Source organism: Miniopterus schreibersii, assembly GCF_964146895.1.
Source record: "Miniopterus schreibersii genome assembly, chromosome: 3".
Classification (NCBI taxonomy): domain Eukaryota; kingdom Metazoa; phylum Chordata; class Mammalia; order Chiroptera; family Miniopteridae; genus Miniopterus; species Miniopterus schreibersii.
The window spans coordinates 15170714-15197789 of NC_138103.1; the positions used below are offsets into that span (position 1 = coordinate 15170714).

General features: G+C 42.6%; 1 protein-coding gene across 25 annotated transcripts in view; it reads left to right on the plus strand.

Annotated features, from left to right (window-relative positions):
- RBFOX1 (RNA binding fox-1 homolog 1) overlaps positions 1-27076 on the plus strand; it is a 1935778-nt gene that overhangs the window by 1883004 nt on the left and 25698 nt on the right. For 19 of the 25 annotated variants that reach the window (XM_081132157.1, XM_081132151.1, XM_081132144.1 and 16 more), the window contains 2 exons: positions 5685-5724; positions 16184-16248. In XM_081132157.1, coding sequence (XP_080988283.1) covers positions 5685-5724; positions 16184-16248 — 105 coding nt within the window. Of the gene's footprint in view, positions 1-5684; positions 5725-11483; positions 11527-16183; positions 16249-27076 lie in introns of all 25 variants that reach the window. The other 6 variants (XM_081132161.1, XM_081132165.1, XM_081132153.1 and 3 more) reach the window with 1 other exon arrangement.

Sequence of the window (27076 nt, forward strand, 5' to 3'; positions counted from 1 at the left end):
TGACACACCTATGTGCAACTTCTCAGAGTTAGCTTGAGAAGTATTTTGCAGGGACTTTGTGCTACTTTGGATATAGGAAAGGTATGATAGTATCCCAGGAGAGAACTTCTGAAAGTTGGCTAGTGTAAGAGTGAAACCCATACACAGATCCTTTGAGAAAGCTTTTAGTTCCTGAAAAATGCTTTTAGGTCCTAAAAAAACTCTAATAACTAGCCTTGAGTCCTGTGTATGTACCTTTCTGTCTGTAATTCAACCATGCTCTTTGGTTTGAATTTCTAAATGTCTAATCTTAAGACTGTATTATCTGATACTGAGGAATTTTCCAATTTAATATAAACACTAGAACTAAAGCCATCACCACCCATTCTCAAATACTTTCCAGGATTTTCTCTAGCTTTTTGTTTTTGGTGTCAATTCTTATTCAGATTCTCAGCCAGTTTTAAAATGTAACCTCCCATATTTAAAAAATCCTCTTAATTGAGTGCGTTTATAGACAAACACCATAAATCAGTGGTTCTTATATTTGGAGGGGATGTCATAGATGCCTTTGATAATCTAATTAAAATATCCCTTTTCCCTTAGAAAATGCTGGTGTGCATATATACATGTGTGCATTCACACGCACACACACACGCACATAGTTCTATACATATGATGCCAGCAAGTTCATGGACCCACCTGATACCTAGTTAAAAACAGCTAGATTTGAATGCATTAAAATTTTAATTTATTTCTCTTGGAAGGGACGGTAAGGTAGAACAGTTTTAAATAACCTTTCCTTCAAAACATATTTGTGATTAGACTATATTATATTACACAAACATATTGTATACTTTGGGCATCCTATTTTTTCCTTTCCTTTTTTTTAAGTAAACTAATTTGCTATAGCACAGTCATTCCCTGCCTGCCTGCATTCATCCAAATATTTAACTACTGTTATTACCTTTCTAAGAAAATGAGATGTGCATTTGCATTATGTTCTTGCAAAAGCACATTGCAGTCCCAAAGTGATTGACAAGCAATGCAATTACCTTTGCATGGCTAGACAGACCATCTTTGCAATAAAATCGGCTGCACCTGTTCAGTGCATGACGGCAACTCCATCTCTTGTGACTGGGCCATGGTTCATTTATCTATAGATGCACACCAGACATTGACCCCTGTCCTCCTTTCCCTGCAAATCTGTTGCACCTGTTTCATAGGGCCTTAAAAATAAGTGTTTGGCTATATTCATGGAAACCAGCATGAGACTTTGTAAGAGCTTTTCTGTGACTAGCTTCCATTTAGAATAGGACCCGGGAAGCTGACTTTCAGTGTTGTCTCAAATGTAAACACATGGAGGGGGATGTTTCATAGAGCAATGAGTCTCTTAGTCTTGGGACCAGCAGCAGCATCACCTGTGACTTGTTAAAAATACAAATCCTTAGACCCCCCGCCACCCGCATTCAGATCTATTGATTCAGGACCTTTGGGCTGTGTGTGGGGCGCAGCCATCTGTTTGAACAAGCCCTCCAGGTGGTTCGGAAACGTGCTGGAGTTTGACCACTGCTGCCTGCCAGAGCCATTAAAAGCTGGGGCTGTGAAGCCAAGGCCACCTGGGCTAGAATCCCAGCTTAGTCACTACCTAGCTCTCTCCTCTTCAGTTTCTTTATATCTAAAGAGATGATGATAATATTGTGCATCTTGAAGGGGTACTATGAGGATTAAGTGGGTTAGTGAACACAACATGCTTAGATTAGGGACACACATAGTCCTCACTCAGTCGATGCAAAGAATAATAGTATTTGTACCTGTGCTATTACTTATAGCTTAGGGGGGGAACACATAGCACTCTGGTGAAACTGACAGCCCCAAAGTGGCTTCATTTCACACTGCCAGTGAGGACAGCCATATCGGTTCCTTGTTTTTTAGAGTTATCATGAAGGTAGATCACTCAGCCTCCAATTTTGGAGAGAGTTCATTTCTCTCCAAAATGTGCAGGTGTTGTACTCGGTGAAAACGAGCAGTTCCTGCATAGTGTGGTTTATCATGGCAGCTAGAGTCCTTGATTTCCTTTCTCAGTGAAGCCACCACTCCCTGTGGGGCCTCCCAAAGCTGAAAGATGCCCCTCCTGCAGGCCCTCTGAGGAGCCTTTGAGTTTCCTGTGGCGTTTCCTCTGGTTCCCTCCCCTCTGCTGCCAGCCCACCTCCTTCCATTTCACGTTCAGAGTGCCCCTGTCCCTGTCCTCCGCAGCGCCCATCACAGCTGCCACTTGGCATTTATGCACCTGGCTTCGTGACTGAGAGTCCCCCTCCCTGTGAGCTCTCCGAGGCGGGTGTATCGAGTGGATTCCCCTCTCTCTGCTCTCTGTGCCTTGGCACGCTGGTTGGAATATAGTCAGCATTTCGACAGCAGAGACATAGTTGGTTTGAGCTTATCAGAATGAGGGTGGTAGGTCGCATTTTCTCTTTTGTTCTCTGTCTCATAAACGTGGGATGCCAGAGTCCCAGAGTAAGTTTCCAGGGCCCACGTTGGAGGGCAAAGCATGGCAACTAGGTTCCAGTGCTGAACGAGCATCAGGGCCTGTTCTTGCCTCGCTCTGGGAGTTGCTGGTACAAATAGGCTCCACGTGGAGGCACACAGCTCGCCGCAGGGCACAAGGACTTGTCCTGGGGAAAGAAGGGGCTGCTTTCCCAGCCAGACCTCAGCCCCAGTCACTCCTGTCCACACTGCGCGCCCCTGGGAACAGACCTCAGGTCTAGCTCAGCTCTTCTCTGCATCACAGGTGACCTCCTTCGATTGGTTCTCATTTTACTGCACTTCACACACATTGCATTTTTTACAGACTGAAGGCAGGCCCCTCCCCCAGCAACATGATTACGACTCCCTTATTGTGACACTTGCTTTACTGAGGTGGTCTGGAACCCAACCCACGGTACTGCCGAGGTCTGCCTGCATTTTCAGAAGAGCTGACACAGACTGGGTCCCCTCTATGAACATTTAGAAAAAGGCATTGTTTCCCATGTTTGGATATGTTAATATTTTGTTAAATATTAATGTTTTATTCACACCTGATCACATTCTGACTCGTCTCCCAAGCCAAGGTCCAGTTTTTTAATCTTTTTCACCTTCCCCTCCTCCACTGACAACAGCCATAGTTGCTGCATAGCCAGATCAGAAACAAACTTGGAGCTGCAGGCTGCCTCTTCCAAGTCCGCTATTTAACTCTACCTGGAGTTGATAAGTAAATTACCCTGTGTCATCTTCTGTCGCCTCCCCTTTAAAATATGGGCAGTATTTGGTCAGCAGATATTTATTTTACATCTCCCGGGTAAAAAAGCCATGTTAGACATAAGCAGGATGGAACGCCGAGTAAGCCTACTGGGTGCATCTTCAATGTGAAATGAGTCCCATACACAAATACATTCGAAATTTGACCAATATATAAAATTATTCGACCATATGAGGATCAAAATATGTGATGCTGGCATTTCCAGGAGAGAGGAATCACTTCGCTTTGGGTGGGCCCTGGATAAAGGTCATAGCAATGGTGATGCTCAGTTAGAGCCATGATGCCAAGCGCATTGCTCATTACTTTGCAGCCTTGTCTCACCGACTCCTCCCTTGAGGTGGGCGCTGACCTCTTTCCCCATTTCACAGATGAGTAAATGAAGCTCAGAGGGCTCGAGTGATTAGTCCAAGGGCACGGAGCTGCTGATTGGCTAGGCTGAAATTTGCCCCAGGTGCCTGGGTGGTTCCCATCTCACTTGGCTCTTGAATGGTGACCTGCTTTCGGATGAAGACATTGGCAGAGAAGCCATTCCCAGTGCAAGGAGTAGCGTGAGCGAAGGCGTGATGGCATGAAAGGATGGGCCCGTTGTTTCGCTACGGCTAAAGGATCAGCTCTGCGGTTCTGGGCCCAAACCAAATACTGGTTGCTCTCCCTTGTTGCATCAGATCTGTTCTGAGTCCTGCTGGCAGAGGCCGGCCCTGCCTTCTGACCCTCCACAGACACTATCTTTTTACGTTGAAAATGCTGAGAGAGAATTCAAAGCCTAGCTCAGGATGCCGCACACCTCGGTATCTGGGATTAGGGTTTGACGCTGCTTGACAAGTGCTCTCGTGAACTGTAGCCTTTTGATCAAAATGAAAACAGCTGAAAGCGATTCCCACCAACCTCCTTAGCGTGTGAAATCTCTGCCACCTTTTAAGGATAATGGCACTTGGGGTTTCGCAGATCAACCCTGCAAAGCTCTGAGCAGCACAGTACAGTGTTCTCCAGCAAACCAGTGTCACTGCTGTGTGTGTGTGTGCGTGCGTGTGTGTGTGTGTTGTGAAGCGCCCTCCTTTGGCTAACATGCTTGGCTTACGTGTGGGCCCGCTCTGCTACTGACCCTGCCGGAACCCTTTGGGAATCAAAGATGCGCCTCTATTCAAACCACAGTTCCATTCAATGCTGGGGCTGTTGGTCCTTCGTCAGACTCATAAATCATCTGTAAACTCCATGGGGAAATATCAGGGAAGGGTATTGATTACAACGACGATGCTTTGGAAAACATGCATGTAGAAACACACAATTTCATAGTCAAGATACCCTGTGACCCTCACAAAGCCTGTGAGATGTGCAGGCTGCATACGATCCTCATTAAGCCCCTGGGAATTTTAAGTCAGTTTCCCCTGATGGCGTAGCTGTGAGCTTCTTTTTTGTGCTGTTTCACTCAAGGTATACCAAGAAACTTCTGGAGAATTCCAGGATCACTCCCCACCACCCCCTGTGAAGTCCCTTCTCTCTGAAATGACCGTATGCACAGTGATCAGAGAGATGCTTCAAGGCCAAGCTTATTCAATCATACTGTGGGGCTTTGCTTAGCCTGGGTATAATTTATGCAAATATACACAGAGACACATACATGTATACATGTTTGTACACATGAGCACACAGATGTGCAAACATACGACTACACACATTATACGCACTATATAGCCATGTGCACACATGCATGGGCATGGTATACACATGCACATGTGTGCACACATGTTTGCATCGACATATACACATTTGCATGTATGCATACACACATACATGCACACATATTTTTGCACACACATACACACTTATACCCATAAACACACACAAATACACAAATATAGTTGCACACACATCCACACTTGTGTAATTAGAGACATTCTCCTACGTTAACCATGAAGGAGTGGCACAGGGAGTTGTTATCATCTGATACTACAGTGTGAACATTTCTGCAATTGTATGTGTTGTCCGGCTCCTCTGAGGTCATCTGGCTATAACCCGTATTGGAAATATGACATCTGGGCCCCTACTCTGTTAAGCAGATGATTTTTTCCCCCGGGGAGGGGAGGGCTGTGTGGTTTGATTGATTCGAACTCCCCCTCTGTATCCGCCTAGGCCACTTAAGATAAGCTCCCCCCGTTTGCACTCCTACACCCCTCCTGAAGGGCCGGGGAGTCTGGCTCCCAGCACACCACCTCGACCTGACCTGACCGTGCCTAATTTTCTCAGCCTGACCGCCTCCTGCTGTCTCCAACCTCCTTAAGCAATGTGGACACTCTCCTCAGCTCCTGTGTCTCGGACCTTGTGAGCAGACTAACTTGGCCAGCGCAGGGGTGGTGTGTCTGCATGGGGAAACGCACTAATATGGATGTTTCTCTTTGTGTGTGCACCCTTGCAGTGTTGTTTACCAGGATGGATTTTATGGTGCAGACATTTATGTAAGTATTCAGTAACGTGCATGCCACCCTCGTTTCCTCCCGGAGTCATTCTTTTTACAAGTTTGCTGAGAGTCTCTCTGCTACCCGGTGCCGGCCATTCCCTCTCCCTGGGCATTGGGAGAGCCCAGAGGCTTGCAGGGCCGCGGGGCCCCTGCTCCTGGCAGCATCCCACGCATTGAGTGAGTGGAATCAACTCCTTGATCGACTTCATAATAAATGCAACCCCCGGACAGACATGGCATTTCTCTCGTGTCAAATTAAGACACTGCAAAAAGAAATTCTCGAAAATTCTCAGTATGGTCTGTGTGTTTCCAGTTTAATATTTAGGATAACAGCTGTAGTTACCAGCTGCAAAGGGTTAAAAGATATTTTCATGGCTTATGTTTTCAATGTTTTCTTATAAATATACCTAATTGTTTGTCACAAAGCCCGAGAAAAATATTCCCTCTCTCCCTTTCTCTCTTTCTCTGTCTCTCTCTCCCTCTCTCTTTCTCCTGCCCCCATGGACACCTTCAGCAAGAAATAGCTAACAAAAGTATGCCAATCTGGGCATCAAAGCTCATTTTCTTCAACCCCTTATTTCTTTATTTCCCTGGAACTGCTCCCTGACTTAGAATTGTTTGTTAAATTTAGAACTGTCTGTTAAAGGGTACCACTTTATTAAGCTGCTCACTTTTAGAAGTGTTTCTCATTATGGGGACCATAATTAAACTTACCTAAGTTGACCTAGAATTAGTTATTTTCCCACATTGTGATATTGGCAGCAATGTTATGAAAATGACTTGGAATAAACACAGTTTAAAATAAGCTGGCAGGATTGGAGGGTATTTTCTAAATCATATACTTTTTTATTACACGTGACCTCGAATAAGTTCACTGCAATCATACTTGTTTAATAGACTAGATAACAAAGAAAAATAAAACCACATTTCTGATCAAATTGATGTCATTTACTAGAAAATGGGAAAGACACTGGTTATTTAATTTTCTTCCCTTTGAATTTCAAATAATTACAATTTCGAGACATAGTATTAATCTCCATCAGTGATGAACTTAGTTGAGTTCTATTATTATTGCATCAAGTACATTTATTATAATCTGTGGGTTCACTTTTTTCCATAATAAAACTAATGAATGATCTGCACGTCCTTTATTCGCCCAGTGAACAGCCAACTTCCTTTTTTGTGTAGCTTAATTGACTGCTCCTCACATCTCCTTTTTCCAGCCTTTCCATTTATGCCATTTTAAATAGAGAGGCTGTCTGAGGCTGAGGCTGAGGCTGAGGCTGAAGCTGAGGCTGAGGCTGAGGCTGAGGCTGAGGCTGAGGCTGAGGCTGAGGCTGAGGCTGAGGCTGAGGCTGAGGCTGAGGCCGAGCAGGCCGGGCCTCCTCCATACCCTTAGATACCCAATGAACACAGACAGTGTAGCCCCTGGATAGAGCACGCACGTGGAGGGGCTAGAATTGGCATGACTCAGTTTAGGGCTTTAAAAAAATTTTTTTTTAATGTTTTTATTGATTTGAGAGAAAGAGAGAAAGAGAGAGGGAGAGAGAAAGAAACATCAATGATGAGAGAGAGAAACATTGATCAGTCGCCTCCCACACACCCCCACCAGGGACTGAACCTACACCCCAGGCATGTGGCCCGACCAGGACCGGAACCAGTGCCCTCCGGTGCATGGGACAACGCTCAGCCCACTGAGCCACACCAGCCATGGCAGGGCTTTTTTTCTTTTTTTTAAATTTGGGTAATGGAGGGGTATAGAGAAGGGATTAAGACATTTCAAAAAAGAGAAAGAAAAGAAAATCCACCGAAAAGAAAACCATCTCCATCAACACCAACCCAAGCGGGGGAAAATGTGATGTTCTGTCAGCCTAGCTGAAAACAAACATATTATAATATTAGTCATTGTTTACTGAGTGTTCACTTCTCTGCAAAATGACAGTAATTTATTGGATTTTTTCTAAAATGCCATAATTGATTGAAATATTAATTTGAGCTGTCCTATGGGGATTTCAAATTGGCATCTTCCCCTCGCTTATAGATTTCTGTACAGCAGGAAGTAGAAGCTGCCTGAAGGCGCAGGCTCTAAGGCTCCACAAACACAGAAACAGAATTGTTAGAGTAATTGCTAGAGCATGTCTGTATTGGTTGTGAAAATCCCCACGAATGAGGGAAACGGAAAGAGCAGAAAGAGGCAGAAGAGGGAAAGTACACCAACATCCATCCCACTGTGGAAGGAAAGCTCCCAAAAAAGTCCCTTTCAGGTTTTGGTTCCTTTAAGAGCTTTCGTTTCCCACAGATTCATCCTCTTTGGGCAAAGAACAGCAAGCTCAGTGGCACAGCCCCCGCAGGTATCTGGGTGAGGTTTAGCCGAAGGAGGTTATTTCAGTAACATCTATTTCTGAGTTTCCTGGTTTCTAGGTTTAAAACACTGTTCCTCTCACCTTTTTCAAGCCTCCCTAGTAGCCAAAAAATGTATACATTTTCCCACTGTTCCTATTTTAATGACAGGAAGATTTTCTGGGGGCGGGGGGGGGGCGGATGCAGTTCCAAATAGGAAGTTGGGTGATGCAAAAACCAGCTTAAATATGAACTTTAAGTTCTGTTTACCCAGCACATTTTTCTGTCCCGTTTCCCAGAGGGCTATGTGGCCCTTGCAGGCCGTCCTGAGATATTTGTTTTGTATAAGATGGCAATTTTGGAATATTGCTGCTGGGTGGTGTGTGCGACAGTGAGGAACTGGTCCGGCCCATCACAGCAACAAACAAGGGTTCATGGATGGCCTTAAGTTGATTTAAGGGCCAGGAAAAACAGGAATACTTCCTGCACCCTAGAATTTATGGGGCAGGATTCACCCTGGCTGGAAGTAATTATGAATGTCTTTTTCAAGCTGCTATCCTCACCTCCCTTGAGATACTGGTGTGTTCTAATGAGCAGACATGTCCCCAGAGCTCCATTTCTTAAAGAAATTATGATTAAAGGGGTTAGAAAAGCATGTGAGATTCTGTTCCATTTAGAGGAAGTGTCTGGCTTGTTCCTTCAATCTCCTTAGAAATAGGGCACAATAAACAGGTTTAAGGCAATCCTGAGAGGACCTGGGATGTGTGCTAGGAACTTGACTCGCTTCGAATAGGTTTAAGCCAGTTTGTTTGTTTGTTTAATTTAATTGGGGAGGGGAGTAAGCATCTAGCTTTGGTTGCTTTTAAGAGTTAAGGGAATCTATTCTCTAGTTGTTCCTGCTCAGACATTCTCAGTGTTGACAGCATATCAGAGCAACTCAACAGCAAGGCTACCAGCTCATGCACCAGAATGACTGCCCTTTTCTGTGCACCCCACTTCCTCCCTCTCCCCCCTTCCACACACACACATGCATACACACATTTTTATGTCCAAAGATGGGAATTTAGTTTACATAACTAACATATCAAATCTACTAGTTCAGTGTTATTACTTAGTGGTGGACATTTAAATCAATCCGTTTTAATTAAAAAGTGGGTCAAGCTAAAGAAAAAAATAAATAATAGTAGAGGTGACACATGGGTGCGAGAACTGTTTGAAAGGTGAAATGGAAAGACTGAGTTCACCCCAATACACTTAGGGGTGAAGCTACAGCTCTCGGGAGGCCAGAACTGATCAGGGAGCTGAAAGTAAGTGTCACTTAACTGAGTGGAGCCAAGACACTTATCATAACCCATTCAGGAAGGTATCAAAGGATATGGCACTTGATCAAAGGGTAACTATTGAAAATGGAAAGAAGGAAATGGCAACCGTGCTGTCAAAAAAGAATTGACAAGCTACCAGTAGATTCTTTTTTTTTTTTAAATATGTTTTTATTGACTTTTTATTTTTATTTTAGACAGAGAGGAAGGGAGGGGGAGAGAGAGAGAGAAACGTCAATGATGAGAGTCACTGGCTGGCTGCCTCTTGCACGCCCCCCACCAGGGATCGAGCCCACAACCCGGGCCTGTGCCCTGACTGGGAATCGAACCTCGATCTCCTGGATCCTAGGTCGGTGCTCAACCGCTGAGCCACACCGGCTGGGCAACTACCATAGATTCTTGAGTAAAACAGCCGAGCTCTGGGCGATGGGAAGAAGGAAGAAAAGGTGCACAAGGAGAGTGACAGGGGGACTGGCGACAGTGTAAATGTAAACCGCGTGCCGGGCACTCGGAGAGCCCCAGGCTCCCAGCCGACGGGGCAGCCTCGAGAAGACGGGCCAGCATGTGTCACTGAGAGTCCTCTGCATTTTCCATCATTTCTAAATTCTGTCCTGACAAGGTTCTGGTTGACACCAGGGCCAAACACAATTATTTCAGAGTCTGAGTCACTCTGCCCTCCATGGTTCTGAAAACAAAGAGTGCCAGTAGCTTGGGGGACGGGCAAAGCCGGGAAACAAATTCTCCAAATAAAACCCCACGTGCTTATGCCAGAGGCCTGCCTTCAGTGGGAGCCTGCCCGGCTCAGCAGCAGGCTGGTCAGTCACCTCCAGGGAGGCGACAGTCCACCCAGAAGTTAAGCGTCTACGCCAGAGAGACCAGCCACTGGGCCCGGGCCTCCTCACCTATGACCTCACCTAATGTTTTTTGGAACCAGAAAGTTTTTTCGAAAACAAGTGTTATCATTTCTCCAGAAGCCTTCACTGACGCTAGGGTTTGAGCCCACGTGGTCTGGCTACAGATTTCAAGCCCTGAGCCAACAGAAGAACTTTGTCGCTGTCGTTGAACAAGCTTCCATAAAGGCAGTGAAAGGAAGGAAAGGAAAACAGTGAGAAGTGGGAAGATAATTGAGCCCATAATGGGATAGGCAGGCCCCTGGGGAATTATGCCTGGTCTCCAAACCCTGGCAGAAGCAATCAATGGAAACTAGGATGGGAGGGGGGGAGGGAGAGAAAGGGGGCGAAAAGGGGGGGAGAGGAGAGAGAGAGAAAGAACTAGAAATTTTAGATTTTAACTTAAAGCGGAAGGTTAAGTAAAACTAAATTGGAAAGGAAAGCCAGACTACATAAGAAAAGAAAAGAAAATTAAAATATATAGCTGTATAAGGCAGGTCCCTAAATCTAGTTCGTCCCTGAGTTCTTCTGAGATCTTGTCAGTGTTACACTTGAACGAAGTGATCCCATATTAAGGAGCCATATATTAACAGTGGCTTTTCTAGACCCATGCCCGCACACACACTCACATAATTTTTCTAGTCCTATCTATTCAAAGTAGCTTTGGTAGCTTCCACGTGCTTCATGAATTCATGAAATATAGTTGTGCTTTCTGTTCTTAGTCAAAATTAAATTTAAAAACCACAGGTGTTGATACAGTTATGGTTGCTACTGTACTGTCATCTTAACTGCCTCAATAATTAGGCATCAGAGTTAAATCCTCAAGTATTCTGGAGAATTCCAATCATGACCTCAAGAGGGAAATTTCAAAAATGGTTAACTTGAACCACTGGAATATGCTTAGAAGGGTAAAAAGCCATGAAAGTATCTTTTTTCCTTCTTTAAAAAGAAACACAGGTTCTAAGATAAATCAGCGAGTGTGTCTGAGCCCATCTCCCCCTTCTCGATCCTCTCGATTGCAGAAATTTGCAGCGAAGGTTGCCTGGCGGTGCCTGGCTCCTCCTTTGGTTCCATGGCTCACTCTCAGGTCTTGGTGAAGAGACGCAAACTTGTAAATGAATTGCTCTGGAATTTCTGTCTGACTTATGCATTTTCTTTTATTTATTTCAGTTTTGCATTGAAAACATTACATTTCTGTTTCCTTATAGAGTAGTGTATCAAGAGCCTGTGTATGGCAATAAATTGCTACAGGTATGAAATCCTGACTGGTGGAAAAACTCATCACTCTGGCTGTGGGTTTGCTGTGGAATCCTACTAACAAGACCATTCCAGGGAGGGAGGTTTCTCTAACATAGAAGGAGGAAAGGCTGAACTGAATTTTCCAGTTTTGATGTGGATTCTTCTAGAATGGAGATGATCACCCTCAAATCTACCCTCTTTGCTAGATCATGAGTGTGTCAAATGGAGGTCTGGCTTGGTTATAAATTTCCTAAAATGCATCTGGACTCAATTACTATATATTCAGTGAAAAAGAATTCTAGGGTTTCATTGAACCAGTTGCCTAAGACAAATTTTAGTAGGTTCTAGGAGTCAACTGGAGTGGTAGAATTAAGAAAACTCATGCATCTAGCATTGAGGGTCAGCAGAGCTAATATCTCTCTCCCTGGTTTCACTGTAGGTTCTTATGCATTTATTTCACACCTCTTGCTATAGCTTTCAAACCTCCTTCTCACCGCGGAAGCAACCCTCACAGGAACAAATGCAGGGAGAAAGGGAGCCACACATCCACTGGAGTGTAGCTGGTCGAGTCTCCCAATTTGGTCTATAACCAACATTAAAACTGTCAAATAAAATGAAAGAAGAGTGTAATACTAGGATAATTGGTGGGAGTTTTATTACATGGGTTTCCCTATAACCTGCAATTATCATTTTTGTTCCGTATTAAGTCAATTAAGAAAGTACATTTTTTACTCTGAAAATTAATCATTTTAATAAGAACTCTATTATGAAAAAGGAGTACTTGAACTTAGGACAGAATAATTAAAATTCCTGAGATGAACTTTTATTTTCACATTTCAAGAAAATTTGCCATATTTCAAAAACAGCTGAATGTACAATGCAGATAAATTAAGGAGTAATGATTTATATTTAAGTTTCTCGTCTTGTAAATGTTATTGTAAATGTTGTTTTCATACATAAAATATTGAGTTGATTTATACATACACCAATCCACCTGCTTTGCACAAAGTGAGATCCTGGAATAATCTTGGAAAAGAGGAGACCTCTCTCTGTGGTCAAGCCCATCCCAGTCCCCCCTATCCCCGGTCCCCACCAGCGCACACAAATTTCACCTCTCTTCCCAAGTAATTCATCACTTGGATAGTAGAACATCTTTTTCCAAAATTAGGCACTGAAATCAACGATGTGGTTTCCTTTGTGAAAATACTTTGTGACGCAGTGGAGATCCATGGTGCTCAACCACTTTCATTATGTTTAATTCAGCATTTCCCAAATCTGTCTCGTCCAGGTTCCTTTCCTTTCCCTGCTAGTATCAGCATCCCAGCAGCACACCTTTGAAAATGCTTTACTGGAGCATCCTTAGAGATTCTCAATCAGTAGCTTTCCCCAGTGGACCTCCATGGGTCTCGCTAACAAAGGAAGTGTTTCAGACCAGATGGGCCAGGATCTCAGGGGGCTCCTACATCTGATGGTGGTGACAGCGGAGGGAGGGGCAGTTTATAATGGCCATTTAAAACGTATATTTTCGATAAGGTCACGTTTATATATTGCTGCTGCCCAGCTTGTAAAAAATGAGCATGTTTTATGAGTAGGGAGTATAGAACTACGTTGTGCCTGTCAACCCTTTTCCCCTGGTAGTGGGGAAACTCTAACTGTCAGGGACGAATGTTTGTCCTAAGATCTGGGAGGACCGGTTCCAACATGGACACGCTTGCTGACAGCAAATGGGAGTGAGCAGTCCTTCTGCAGACACTACCACAGAGCCCTGCAGAAACTCGGGCTATGCTCAGCGAACTGCAAAATACGGAGCAATCAAATTGATTACAGTTACCTGTTAGAAAGGCAAATTAAAGCAATCTGTATTTTTTTCATCACTTTACAGTATTTGCACACATACACTGAGTTAATACACAACTCTGCTACTCCCCTAATATGGATTTTATGCAGAAGAAAAATAGCCCAGGAAGACAATGCAGCAGACAGATGTGCAGGTATCAAGCCACCTCACCCTCTTCTTTAACCAGTTGCTACACATTCCAGGGATCAGAGACCTGGACCCCAACAGGTAGCCACCAGCCCCCTGTGGCTATTTACATTCACATTCAGATGTACGCAAATTCAATAAATTACAAATTCAGTCTGCTGGACCAGCCACATTTCAAGTGCTCAATAGTCACTTAGGACAAGTGGGGACAGCACAGAGAACATTGGTCCACTGGACAGCAAGGAGACCACTGATCAAGGCCAAATTCTTTCCACTGTCTCCATAGATTTAGCAAACGATGGCCTTGACTCTTGACTCGGGAATGCTTGTAAAGAGATTCCTAATGAACAAAGATGAGGGTCAGGGCTCTGCCCCCATGTGTATCTGTCTTGCGTGGAAACACACACCTACCTACTCTGAGTGGCCAAATCACGTGCAACTCTGTGGAGGATGGGTCCTTCTCAAAGCGTCATAGATGAGCACGTCTGTTGTGCAGATGGATCCCAGGTGTACACATGGCCATTTGTAAAGTTCATTCAATAAATATGCACCGGCAGTTAAGGAGGTTCATGTTAGTTATCTTCTGTGTGCACTGCCACTTACCAAACTTGCTACCTAATTTCATGGACAAAACAACTGCAGGAGTTGGGGGAGACATACATAGTTCAAACACAGAGGGCTTGCAAGTGTTGCTAAAAATCTTTGCTGGGACCAAATTCACAGTCACCAGATCACGATTGACTGTCATGGCACTTAATGCAAATATCTTGGCAGGAACTTTGTTTTTTTATTCTGGGAGCGAGAGACAAAAATAACACACACACACACACACACTTTCTCCCCTGAAAGCTTTCGGCTGGTTGCAGCTAATGCCTCCTAGCAATCAGCTAGCCAATTCCAGCCCCCCCTCCTCATTAAGTGTCCTGTACAGACCTGCACACCTGTGTCTTTCTGGATGCATCGGGACAGCCAGGAGATGGACAAGCAGATGAAAAGACTGGCTCCAGAAATCTGGTGACCTCTCTTCCCCTCAGCCCATCAGACTGTGTCTGAGCTCGGTGCTGTTATGACAACTGCTTTGGTTTTACAACTCCTCAGCACATTTAATGAGTTTCCCCGTTCCTAATTAGAGAACATGGTGTTTGGAACACCAGGTGGTGTCTGGCGAAGACCTCCTTTTTCTGTAACTTTCACATTGTTTTTCAAGGGAGACTTTTTTTTTTTTTTCAAAAAACTGGCTCCAAATTATTGCTGATGATCTGTCAGAATGTCTTGGATGTGTCTCCTCCAGGACTGATCCAAAGCGCAAACCTGCGTAAGGATAAACGAGCTTTGTAGAACTGCTATGTACGTGATGGCAAATTTGCTGTGAAAGTTAGCTGTGGGGGGTAGAAGGTAGAAATACATTGCTGAGATGAGTTTTGTCTACATTTTGAAAGATGAGTGTTGGAGCTTCCCCACTCATCTATCTCCTATCCTGCAACTCGGTTTTTCCTATAGGGTATGGAGCCAAATGTAACGAACTCCTCTACTACTCTCAACTTTACTTTTCAATGCCCTCTGGCACATCCATGATTTTGCTGTAAGGTGCCCTCCGGTACAGTAGCCTGGCCCGAGTTGCCCCTTTTTGGTGGAGGTGAGAACCCTTCCCTCCGAGGATGGTGGGACTTTGTATTCTAAGTAGAACCTGAATGTCCCTGTGTTATTGGTGGAGACCGGATCCTGTTTGTTAATTGTGCTGAGATCATTCTACAGTGGCTGATGTCTCGCTGTGGTTGGCTGAGCAAGACGCTCTGTTATTTTCACAGTTTGATAATCAATGCTTCACTGAGCACAATTCCTTTCAAATATGCCCATTTGCTTGTCCTCTGCTTAATTGAACAATTGCAATTACTGGTACATACAACTAAATGTTAATTATTTTTTCAGATTTTTTTTTTCTCTCTTAATGATTTTATTTACAAATTGGAATACTTTATCATATTTTCCACACTGAATTCCCCGTCTGAATCAGTGTGGTATCTTTAGCCAAAAAGACACCATTTTTAGGAAGCATTTACTATCCCTTTTTAAAATAATTACATAAGATGTAGAAAGCTAAGGACTGTCTTCTTTAATTGCTTTACTGGTTAAACAACTACATATGCAAGAGATTACTAATAAACTTCAAGTTTAAAAGTTGTGGGTTTAAAAAAAAAAAAAAGTATAAAAATAAGTCAGTCAAGAGGACATTAGCTTGACCTATATAAGATTTTCAAGGAAGTAATGACAGACCGAATAAAATATAAGTTAATAGCTAATAAGGAAAGGTAAAGTATAATCAGTTTCGAAAATCTGGAAAGTTCAGCAAAGTATCCAGAGTGTTTAAGTGACCCCCCTAATACTCCCCACCCCAAGACAATCACCTTAAGTTAATGCTTAGGTTCACGTCCTTCCAAGGTCACCCGGGCCCTGCCTCGGGGATATGCTTACACCCGCTAACCTGTAACATCCAGCCGGGGTTAGTACTCGGTCCCCGTCCCTCCGGTGTGTGGTGTGGCCCGTACTTCTGCTCTGACACTAAGCTTTCATTAACCCCACTTTAGATCGGTAGACTCGGGGACCCGCTGTCGCGGCGCGGCCCCCAGCGGGCGCCCCGAGCCGGCCTCCTAGGCGCGCCTAAACCCGCTTCTCCTTGTGTTTCAGGGTGGTTACGCTGCATACCGCTACGCCCAGCCCACCCCTGCCACTGCGGCTGCCTACAGTGACAGGTAAGGGCTTCCTCTTTGCGCTTGACAGCCACTCGGAAATGAACTTAGCCGGCAGGAGACGAGATTCGTGTCCGGTCTTGATGCACATGCATGACAGCTGGTAGGCAGCGCCCACCAAGGCAGGGCCCACCGTGAAACTGCGGGGGGGCCCCGGACACAGGATGGACGCTTATGCCCGGTTCTTGCTAAACTCCCGCCCTCTCTGCTAAGACACGGAGAAAGTGGTCTGTCTTGTTCGTGTAAAGATCTCTTAATCCTTGTGACAGCACACGTTGCATGTACATGTCCCCACCCCGTTCAACCTGCTCATGGCCTTCTCTGGAAGACCATGGTCTCATCTGACTCAGAGAAAGAAAACCAGAAGGTGACCCTGCAGGCTTACCTCAGTTCCAAGCACCCCGTGTCCCTTTTTTACAGCTTTTTACACCCAGGAAAGCACTTTTTAATCCATAATAAAGGGATGGGGGAGGTGTATCTGGCATTCCTAAGGAGGTTGGTTCTTTTGGCAATGGCCAGTGTTCGATCCTGCTAAGACAAGCCAACTTTTATTTGTGGTGCCCATCACACGTTAAGACTGGCAGTGGAAGGGACAGAAGTGGGTTTAAAAAATGCACAAGTCAGAATGGATGGCGGGGGTGGGGGAGGGATGGTGGCAGAGCTTTATGACCAATTACCCAGGCTTAACAGATGACTCGGTCCCCGAAACGGCAAGCCACTGCTATTTCCGTTTAGGTGCCTTGAAAACAGCGTGCGTTTCCATATTGAATGCAACTCGTTGGCTCTGTTTCCCGAGGACATAAATGTGAATGTTCAGATGCTCTGCATGCTCAAATGTCATGGAGGGTGCTTATTTTGGGTAATGACTCCTTTAATTTAGAAACACGTTTCATGAATAAAGCAGTGATGGTAACAATTTGCATGTGTGGCTGAGGCATGCTGGGTCAGACAGGTAAGCAAGGAGACGTGTTTGATCCCGAGTGGGAAGTGTCGGCAGCCACGGGTGCTCCCACCTGGCCTGTTGTGACTGAGTCCCTCTCTCGGTTTGCTGTGGTGTGCTTTCCCTGCAGTGCCATCCCATCCCTCACACGACGTGTTGTGAGCTCATTGCAGCTGCAGAATTCTTCTGAGGTCTAATAAAGCAAAATAAATCGCTGAACCCTAAGAGTGGCACTTTGCAAACCCCATGCATAAACTTGTAATCAATGGCTCTTTGGCAAGATAGAGTTGAGATCTGCCGCCTGGTTGTACGCAGGTATTATTGCTATATTCTTATAAACAACCATCACGAGGTCTCAGGGCTGGAGGGAGCCTCCAGAGAAATTAAAACAATTTTCAAGACTCAGTTCTAAATACACAAATTATGCAGTTACCCAGTAATCACTGGCGATGATGCAAAATGTGTTTTATGTAAGTTTCTATCTGCACTACACTTTGACACTGGATTAGGAAAACGGAGAGGGTCACTAGGTTAATAAAAATGTTGACAATCTTGAAATACTTAAGACGATTCTACAAATGAAAAGGCTCAATGCTGTTAAATTCTGTACCCCGAAGATACACAAACTATTGACTGTAATGTGGTTTATCTATGATCCTCAATTATTTTTATGAAAATATTTCTAGATGCTAAACTCTCAAACACCCACTTTGTATATAATTATAATCATAGTAACTTAAGCCTGCTGTATAATTATAAGAATCTTAAACAGATTTTTTTTTTTTTGGATTTTTATCTTGTTTAGATGTATAAGTGCATCTACCCCCAAGTTGAAAACAAGGTTAAATGCAAAGATCTAATTTAAATTACTTTCTTCAAGAAGACCAATCTAGACATTTGAAAAGAAATAAATAATGTTTCATAAGATTCTTAGAATTACTTGAGGATCTGTCCATCTCCATTTGCATTCACCTAAAAATTAAGTTAAAATGTTGTTGCATTTGGGGGCATTGTATATGCAAATATACATATATAAAATCCGTTGTTTTAATATTATTAAGATTCTCATTGGCGACAAGTCTTACTGAAAAATTGCCCTCATTCTTGGATTGGTAAATTTTGAATAACTCTGCAATTCCCACTTGAGTGTAACATTTTCAGTTGAAGAAGCCAACTAAATATAGTCTTGTCCATGTAATTGGCCTCTTGCTGTTCATTAAAGAAATTTGCACATTAGGTCTTCTTGGTTGCTGGGAAACTGATTACTAACCCTATTTAACTACGTTATAAGCAACACACATGCCACATATGGAAGTATTGCATTGAGGTAAATGCAGTAATAGGTAAATTACAGAAAACAATATTTAAAATGATATTTCTGATTTGATTTGTAAAGTGTATTTATGAAATGCTGGTCTTTCCTTTTACTTTTAGTAAGCAGGTAAAGAGAAGAAAGACCCTTTTATAGAAGACACATGTTTGGGGGGAAATGTGAAATTATCAGAAAAGCTTTTGAATCTAGATGGAAGATGCCAAGTATCTAGAGTTTATCTTAGGGGAGTTGGACAATATTTTATTTTTACACGATCACATGTAATATCAGTAGTCATAGATTCTTAGTTCCTGCTCTCTAGAAGATAAAGAGAAAAACTTCTTAACCCAAAGAAACTCTTCCAAAATAGGGAGTAAAATCAGCAGGAATTAGAACTTTTGGTAATGTCCATGGCTGTCCACCTGATCAAAAGAGAAAACGCAATAAACTTTTCCTGTAATCATGAGTCACTCTTCAAATGTCTTGAAAGTGAAAGAAGTTCAGTGTCCCCAGTTGGTAGAATTTTACCTTTTATCAGAATAAATTAAGCCCTCATCAAATTAAGGATTCAGGGACCTTTGGAAAATATTGAACTCAGGTAACCTCAGGACTACCCAGAAGGTCCTTGATGGGCAACTTGCAACTCTCTGCCCATCATTATCTTGGTGAAACGATCACACGCTGCTTATCTTGGAGCACCCTGAGAGTTTCTGAATGCTGACCTCCAGAATGAAGACCATCTGGTGTGGGCAGAGATTTCCCCAAAAGAAAAAGACCTGACTGGACTAGGTAATTTTACAGTCTCACTGACGCATTTAATGGAAATAGGCAAACATCTTTCCTTGGCATTTAGGAGACATTTGGTAAGCACGTGACCTCACCAAATCTTTATTTTTTTAACCTCACTTTGATTTATGAAAAGCCAACTGTCCAAAGTCTCAAAGGAGATTGTTTTCTGAGCTTGAACCAATGAAAGCATGGCAGTGGGGCCGACGGTCATCTGGTCATTGCATGCCACTTGGTGTTGCTGATGTGTCCGTGATTCGTTCTGGGTTTGATAGGTCCATCATCACATTAGCTCGATGAATGGCTTGCTTGAATTGAGCCTGGGGGCAGGCTTCTTTTCACTGATTGGCTCTTGGTTTCTTTGTGTATTATGACTTGATGGTTGTTGCATCTTTGAGCAGCGAAAGCAAGAGGTGGGGATGGGGGTAGAGAATCCCTGTTCAATGAATTATGCCACGAATATTTGAGGAAATACATACGGTGTGTACATAGCTTGGATGAAAATGTTATCTCTCCGAAAAGGCAGACATTTGTCATGCTTGTCCTGCTTGCTGACATCCTAACACCTAACAACCAGTGCATGAGCACATCCCTCCACATTAGGACAGAAAGGAACCAGAGACAGACCGGCTGGAGAAGAAAGGAACACTAAGTGGTCCACTCAGAAATTTCATAACGATCCCATTGCACTGATGGTTACCAGGGACCATTTCTTCTCTCATCTAAGACATATTTTCTTTAAAGATCCCTGAAAGTCGGCAGCTTCATAAGTACAATTAGGGCCCTGGCAGCACAGATGACCCTGAACTGAGTAAAAGATACAGCAAGCAACTGGATTTGTTCATTTTCTTATTCCTTTGTGTTTGTTTTTTAAGACATCCAAGTTTTATTGGCAGTATTAGACTGTACCGTATGAAATTGCTATCTTTGTGTGACAAACATGGTGGAATAATGGCAATTTCATATAGTTCAGCTTAATAGACATCCAATTAAAATGCCATAATATCAATTATCTTGCTTTCTGCGTTTGAAATACATATATGTATGTTCATACATATATGTGTGTTGACTTGCATACATATATAATGCACAACACACATACACACCCTTGTGCCTTAGGACCTCAGGAAGGACTCATTAGAGAACCTAGGTAAATCTTAATACAAGGAGGCTGGGGCTGGTCAGATTCAGGCAGTGATCACAAGCCACATGCTACAAAATTATTTAATCCCGATACTCATTACCTATGAATAAAAAGTTCTGTTTAAGAGAGAAGTAGATTAGTAGTTCTTTAAAACTCAACAGGGATAAGTAGGCATGTCTTTGGGGTCGTGGAGAAGCTGGTCTACTATCTTAAATTATAGAGGTGAGGGAGGGAGGTTGATATACACATACACACGTGCATAGATGGGTGGATGGATAAATGAATGGGTAGAAAGGTGGGTGGGTGGATGGGTGGGTGGATGGATGGATGGGTGGATGGATGGATGGGTGGATGGATGGATGGGTGGATGGATGGATGGGTGGATGGATAGGAAGGTAAATGATAGATTGATAGACACACAGATATATAGGTGATCAGGTGGGTGAACAGAAAGAAAAAGGGGAGGGAGAGAGGGAGGGAGGGAGGGATAGCAAAAGACTATCTCTGCCTTCTTATTATATTTTATCATAAGCTTAATTACAGGAAATAGCACTAAAGCCATATGAGCGACCTAAGGTCAACCTAAACTGAGGAAGTAAAGGGCTTTGAGTTCCCTTGCTTGAGTGCAGGCTACTCCCTCTGTATCTGAGAACTTTTTACTTCCTGGGTTCAAGTTAAAGAGTAGAAATAAGCTGTTGTTAAAATAAGGTTGAAGTTGTGTTTAAAATAACACCCCATTTGATTTAGAGTCCTTTCTCATGAGACAGACTAAAAATTAAGATTGTCAGCCTGTAAAGCATCTGGGCCTTGTGAATGGCAAATTTCATTTACTCTTTTACAGGGTTTTTTAGGGTGGGGTACAAAAGGTAATTTTTAAAATATTGTTGTACGTTAAGGACTTAACAATTTTACTTTTCTTATTTTTTTATTTTTATTTTTTTATTTTTTAAATATATCTTTATTGATTTCAGAGAGAGGAAAGGAGAGGGACAGAGAGAGATAGAAACATCAATGATGAGAGAGCCATTGATCAAGCCCACAACCCGGGCATGTGCCCTGACCGGGAATCGAACCCCGATCTCCTGGATCCTAGGTCGACGCTCAACCGCTGAGCCACGCCCGGCCGGGCTTTACTTTTCTTATTGTGGGGTAGAATACAGAGAACCTCACCTGTGGATAATGTGTCTCCCTGAAAGCGGGCAGACAGTGCAGAGCAGAAAAGGCGGGGGCTCCCCTTGTTTTGGCTGTTCCCCTCATCTAAGCCAAGTTCCAGAGCCTTGAAACTGTTTCTGGTTACTAAGCAGTAGCAAGCCCCCTGTTCTCTGTGATGTGTGTGGGGAGAGATCTCAAGATCTTATCCTGCAGCTTTGTTTAAAGCACTGTCTCCCCAGGCCAGTGGCAGGCCTGGTGGCTGCCTCTGATGACATGCTGCAGGGTTACCAGGACAGGGAAAGAACAGGGCCAATGTAATGCGGCTGTCAACTCCTCTGGGGAAGGGTCGGGCATTGCCCAGGCTTCTTGCTTACACGCTGTTAAAAATAGCTTTTCCTTTCTGACATGATGATAGCAGCAAACGGTGGCTCTTTTTTTTTTTTTTTTTTTTTTTAATGTTCTTACTTGGCAAAATAAAAGTTAGCAACTCTATGGTAACCTCTCTATTTTATTTACGTTTACAATCCTTTTTTTTTTTTTTTTTTTGAGACATCACTGTTGAAAACACAGAGTGAGAACATTGTAAAACTTGGAGATGCCAAGGATGGCATCCTCAGATGAGCAAGAAACCGAGGGCTTAGTTCATGGAGGTCCAGAGAGGACAGACGCATATTCGGTGCCATCTCCCGACCTGAGGCGGGGAGGCAGGGCAAGGGGAAGCCGCTGAATTCAGGTCGTGGCCTGTCGAGTCAAAGCTCGGCAGCAAACTGTAGTTACTATTCTGCACTTTCTTTGACTGGCTTGTTGAAGTTCTTGATACGAGTTTTTTATCTTTCCTGCTGTTTCCACTCATCCTGATGAGCTCACCTAGGTACTGCAATTTTTAAAAAGATGCCCTGTAACTTGTAATAGAAAGTAGGAGAAGTGAGTCATTAATGTCTTTATTTATATTCTTCTGTAGCCCGGTGCCTAGAAAAATATGTCTAGTTTTTTATTAGAACACTGGGTTAAAATACATATATATTTCAATAATAGTATATATAATATCTAAGTATATAATATATTCCTAATTTTATTTATATTCTTACTCTTTGTAGTTTAAAGTTCATTCAGGATGAGAAAGTGAAACTAATTATTCTAGACAGCTTGAGGGTAACTAGAAAGAAACACATACATATTGCTTGTGAGTTTCCCATTACAAGATGAAAATAAATATCTTTAATAAAAGGTGCAGTGTATATGACAGGGCTCCTGCTAAGGCTAATTGGGTGGAAATAGAGGACTTCATTATTTGCACTATTGATTAAGACTTCTTGACCACGCCAGGAGACAAAGTTTGATGAAGTAGATGAACCAAACTTTGATTTAAATCATCTCTCTCTAACAGTGATAACAATATTATGATAATATCGATAATACCAATGGCTGCTTATGGAGTCCTCACTAGGTGACAGACACTGTTCTGAGTGCTTTACAAATATGTGTCATCGAGCTGACAGCCTAATCCTGTAAGACTGATGTTGTCACTTCCATTGTACAGATCGGGAAGACAGGCCTGGAAAAGTTAAACAAGGTGTCCAGCTCAGCTTGAAAGTTTAAGTCTATGCGCTTAATCACTAGACTCTGTTGCATCTTAGTGGAGCAACCTTGAGAAGCACTTTATCCGCAGCAAGGACCACCTCATCTGTTATGGGTTTATTGACTCCACCTCACCAAGTAGTGTGGAAGTTTTGAGACAATGTCTATGAAATATCTAGCATGTAAAGGGCAATACATAAAATGTTCTTATTTTTATTTTTAGATATCCCCATAATATAGTCAACTAAGAGTTTTGACTCTTAAGAGCTAGAATGAGGTTTGAGGGAACCAGAAATATCTAGGTTATTTCGATTCCTCCTGAATCTCTGAAACTCTGGGCTTTGAACTTATTGTTTCTTTAACAGTGTTGGAGTCATTCAAAGAGCTCCGGTAGACTAGTGACCAAGCCCACTCAACTAACATGGTATAGACAAGCCTTTTAAAATATAAGAAGTAGGGTTGTATGCAGTCCTAATCCAGTTACTCTACTAAATTTCATGAATAATTTGTTTGTTTTTGCTTTGTTTTTGTTTCTTTATGGAAAAACACTTTGCAGAGTGGAGGTAGGGGCCACATAAGCCTTTCAATTTACCAGCTCTTCAAAGTTTAGATTTTGATATGTCAGGTTTTTTTAATGTAAGCAATTTTATATTATCTTTCATGCCACTTTTTTTTTCTTTTTACCATGTACATTTCTATTTTGAAGTTAATTTTTTGGTAGTGTCTTTTGTGTGTCATGTACTATTTAGAACATTGCATCACACGACCTAATGAGGTAAGCAGTAGAGTTAAGATGACAATAGAAATGATTATTCAGAATGGGACACATGTGACATAGAAGGGACATACTGTTCAGGACCCCACGACAGCAGGCTTCAACTAGGACTGTCTCAGGACAACCAGAGCATGTATGCTCATCTTAAGCAGAATCCTCAGTGTGCAGATGGAAGAAGTGGGTCCAAACAGGGTGATCTGTAGTTCATGAAGTCTGACAACTGGGCTTTTAATCTAATGTCTATTAGTGCAGGTCCTGAGCTGTTTCCACCTCCTGCTTTTGTTACAAGGTCAGGGCAAAGGCATATATTCAACTTCAAATAGTCATAGCTAGGATGTGACTTAATGGTTAAAAAGTGAGTGGAATTTCATGCTGTCAAAACAACCAATAATTTATCTATTTTCCCTCTGGGTCAAATAGTTCTACTTGGGCATTCAGCAAAAAAATTAGCATAACTCCGATAATTATATTTTCTGCCAATCTGCTCTGTAGATCAACAATGATTTTATTTGATAACAATTGAGATGGCTCTAAAATAGTGGAGGAGGGAATGTATAGCTCTTGATAGTAGCATCAATGTGATTTTTGAAACTTGTGTTTATGGACACAAAGCTCTCAATGCTGAAAAGTAATATGGTTGTTACTAATAGATATATTCCCTGAGTTTCTCTTATTTTAAATTTACAGACATGCACACACACACACACACACACACACACGTAAAAAGAAAGAGTGCTCAAGTTTTTATTTCAAGAAATAATTGCCTTTGGTCCATAATCTATAATGGCTTCTGGACAACTGTTATGCACTATTGGATGGATATGTAATTGAAGCAGTTAAAAAAGGAACCAGGCTTATAACAGTCAACAGACTAGACCAACAAGGAGTTGGGGAGATATTAAAGAAAATTCCAAACTCAATAGACCATAGCTGTCACAGCCATGTGGGCAGACACTTGCCAGTGACGAGACAAGATGTAACAACTCCTTTGGTCATGTCATGGCCTAATTACACACTTTCCAGGTTGCAGATCATTGACTTGATAGGCCCCCAAAAAGCAAATAAAAACTGTCTTTTAAGTAGAGGCATCAGGGTCCTTCAGCTGTGAAGGTTTTAGAGGCAGGTGAGAAAGCCTGATGCTTCCTACAGGCAGGTGAACAATCTGTGATAAAATGTACCCGTAGGCCTCTGGATTAGCCCTTTCCATTGCAAATAAAAAATGTGTCTCAGATAAGACAGCATTCCAGTGAGATAGAAGGGAATATACACAATAAAATCTTACTTAGCTCAGGAAGCACTCATGAAGTTGACAAAAATTAAACCCACTCCACTTCTTTGTTTTTCGTGGGGGGTTTTTGGTCACTATAAGGTACTACAGACTCCATCTTTGGGGGTAATAGGGAATTTTTCACTAAAAATTTCTAGCATTTCCTTTAAAGTTATCAAAGAAGTTCTGACTATACCTACAAAGAGAACATTTAATTCTTTCCCAGAAGGACTGATTTCTGTTTACATGTGGCCGCTATGTTATTTCCATATTTGCATGTAATACCTGCATGTATAGTCACTGGGCAGAAATAAATGACTTCTCAAGATTATTTTCCCTGGCATGGATCACAGTGACTGATTCTTCTGGAATTAAATTCTCCTCAAAGCCATAGTACACATATTTCTTATTTAATTAACATACACAATATTTAGAGTAGGGACCACTGTTAGGATATAGGTGGATGGTAATTTGAAAGGTGAGAGCTTGAGGAAACCTCTCTAAGGAGTAACTAAGTCGTCAATGTTGTCATTGTTTCCTGGCTTATTCTTGCTGCATTGTGATGTGTGAATGTTTGAACAGCTTGATAGATTGTGGGGAGTGAGACATAATCAAAGCCAAACACCCTTTCCCTTAATTACCTTAGTCATTTAGATGAAAATAGTTTGGCCTGAGATTATAGAAACAGACCACACAGCTGATAACCGGCATTGGTGGTTCCCCATTGCTTTAGTAACCCTGAAATTCCTTTAAAAAGAAGACAAAGATTGTTGGATGTTTCTAGAATTTCTTAATCCCTGTCTCCTTTCATGGTCCAATGCTGTAACTTGGAATTTCAGATTGAATTACAAGATGAGGGACTTGTTTTCTCCATCATTTCTATAAAATAGAGGAGGATTCCAGGTGATGGGGGTAGGGGCGCTTTGCAGATGTGTCCTGGACAATATGGGCCTCCCAGCTTTCTCAGGATAATAGCTGCTCTGCTATTCTTTTAATTGTTTTCTTCAATTTCTCTATCTCACACTTAGAAGGAAACAGGCAAACAACAGGGAAAGAACTGGTTACCTTACTCTGATCGGAAAGGCCAAGATTGGAGTGGTCCATGTTGAGGGTCTTAGAGCCTAGCTCTGCAGTGTGGGTCCAGGACCAGTGGAATCGGCCTCACCCGGAGTTTGTGAGAAATGCAGACTCTCAAGTCCCACCCCAGCCCCACTGTATCAGAATCTGCACCTTCAAGAACCCAGGGTGGTTTGCATGATGTTTGAGAAGCAGCAACCTGGAGGGCGAGCTTCAGTTAGTTCTACCCAGATATGCAATAAATAATGTCGACCCTGGGTTTCCCCTTCACAAACCACACAGGACGTAAGAGAATTTGTCTTTGTAAACTGTTGGTTTGTAGCCATCTCCTCTGTAGTCTCCCTTCTTCAATGAGAAAATAAGAGTTGTCAATGGTTGGGCATCCCTCACAATCCATTGTGTTGTGATTTCCTCCTTCCATTGCCTTAGGGCCACAATTAATCATTTTCTTTACCCCAAAGACCCGTGGGTGATGAATGTGACTTCATGGTGACATCTTCTCACTAATTAATAGACTCACACTAATAAGCTATACCCTGGAAAAGTTCCACCTTATTTCTCTTCTCTTTAGAGCCTCAGTTTTCTCATCTGCCAAATGGACAGCATAATACTATTAGAAAGAGTGGGAAAGGAGCATTACTTTATAAACTGAGAAATGTGGTAACAATGCATGGGGCTATCAATAATGCAACTGCAAATTGACATATTTTAGAATGTATAGCATTATCTGAAAGCATTGAATATACACAGGCGAGAGCAAGGGAATTAAATTCATTTAAAAGTGCAAGTCATTTTTAGAC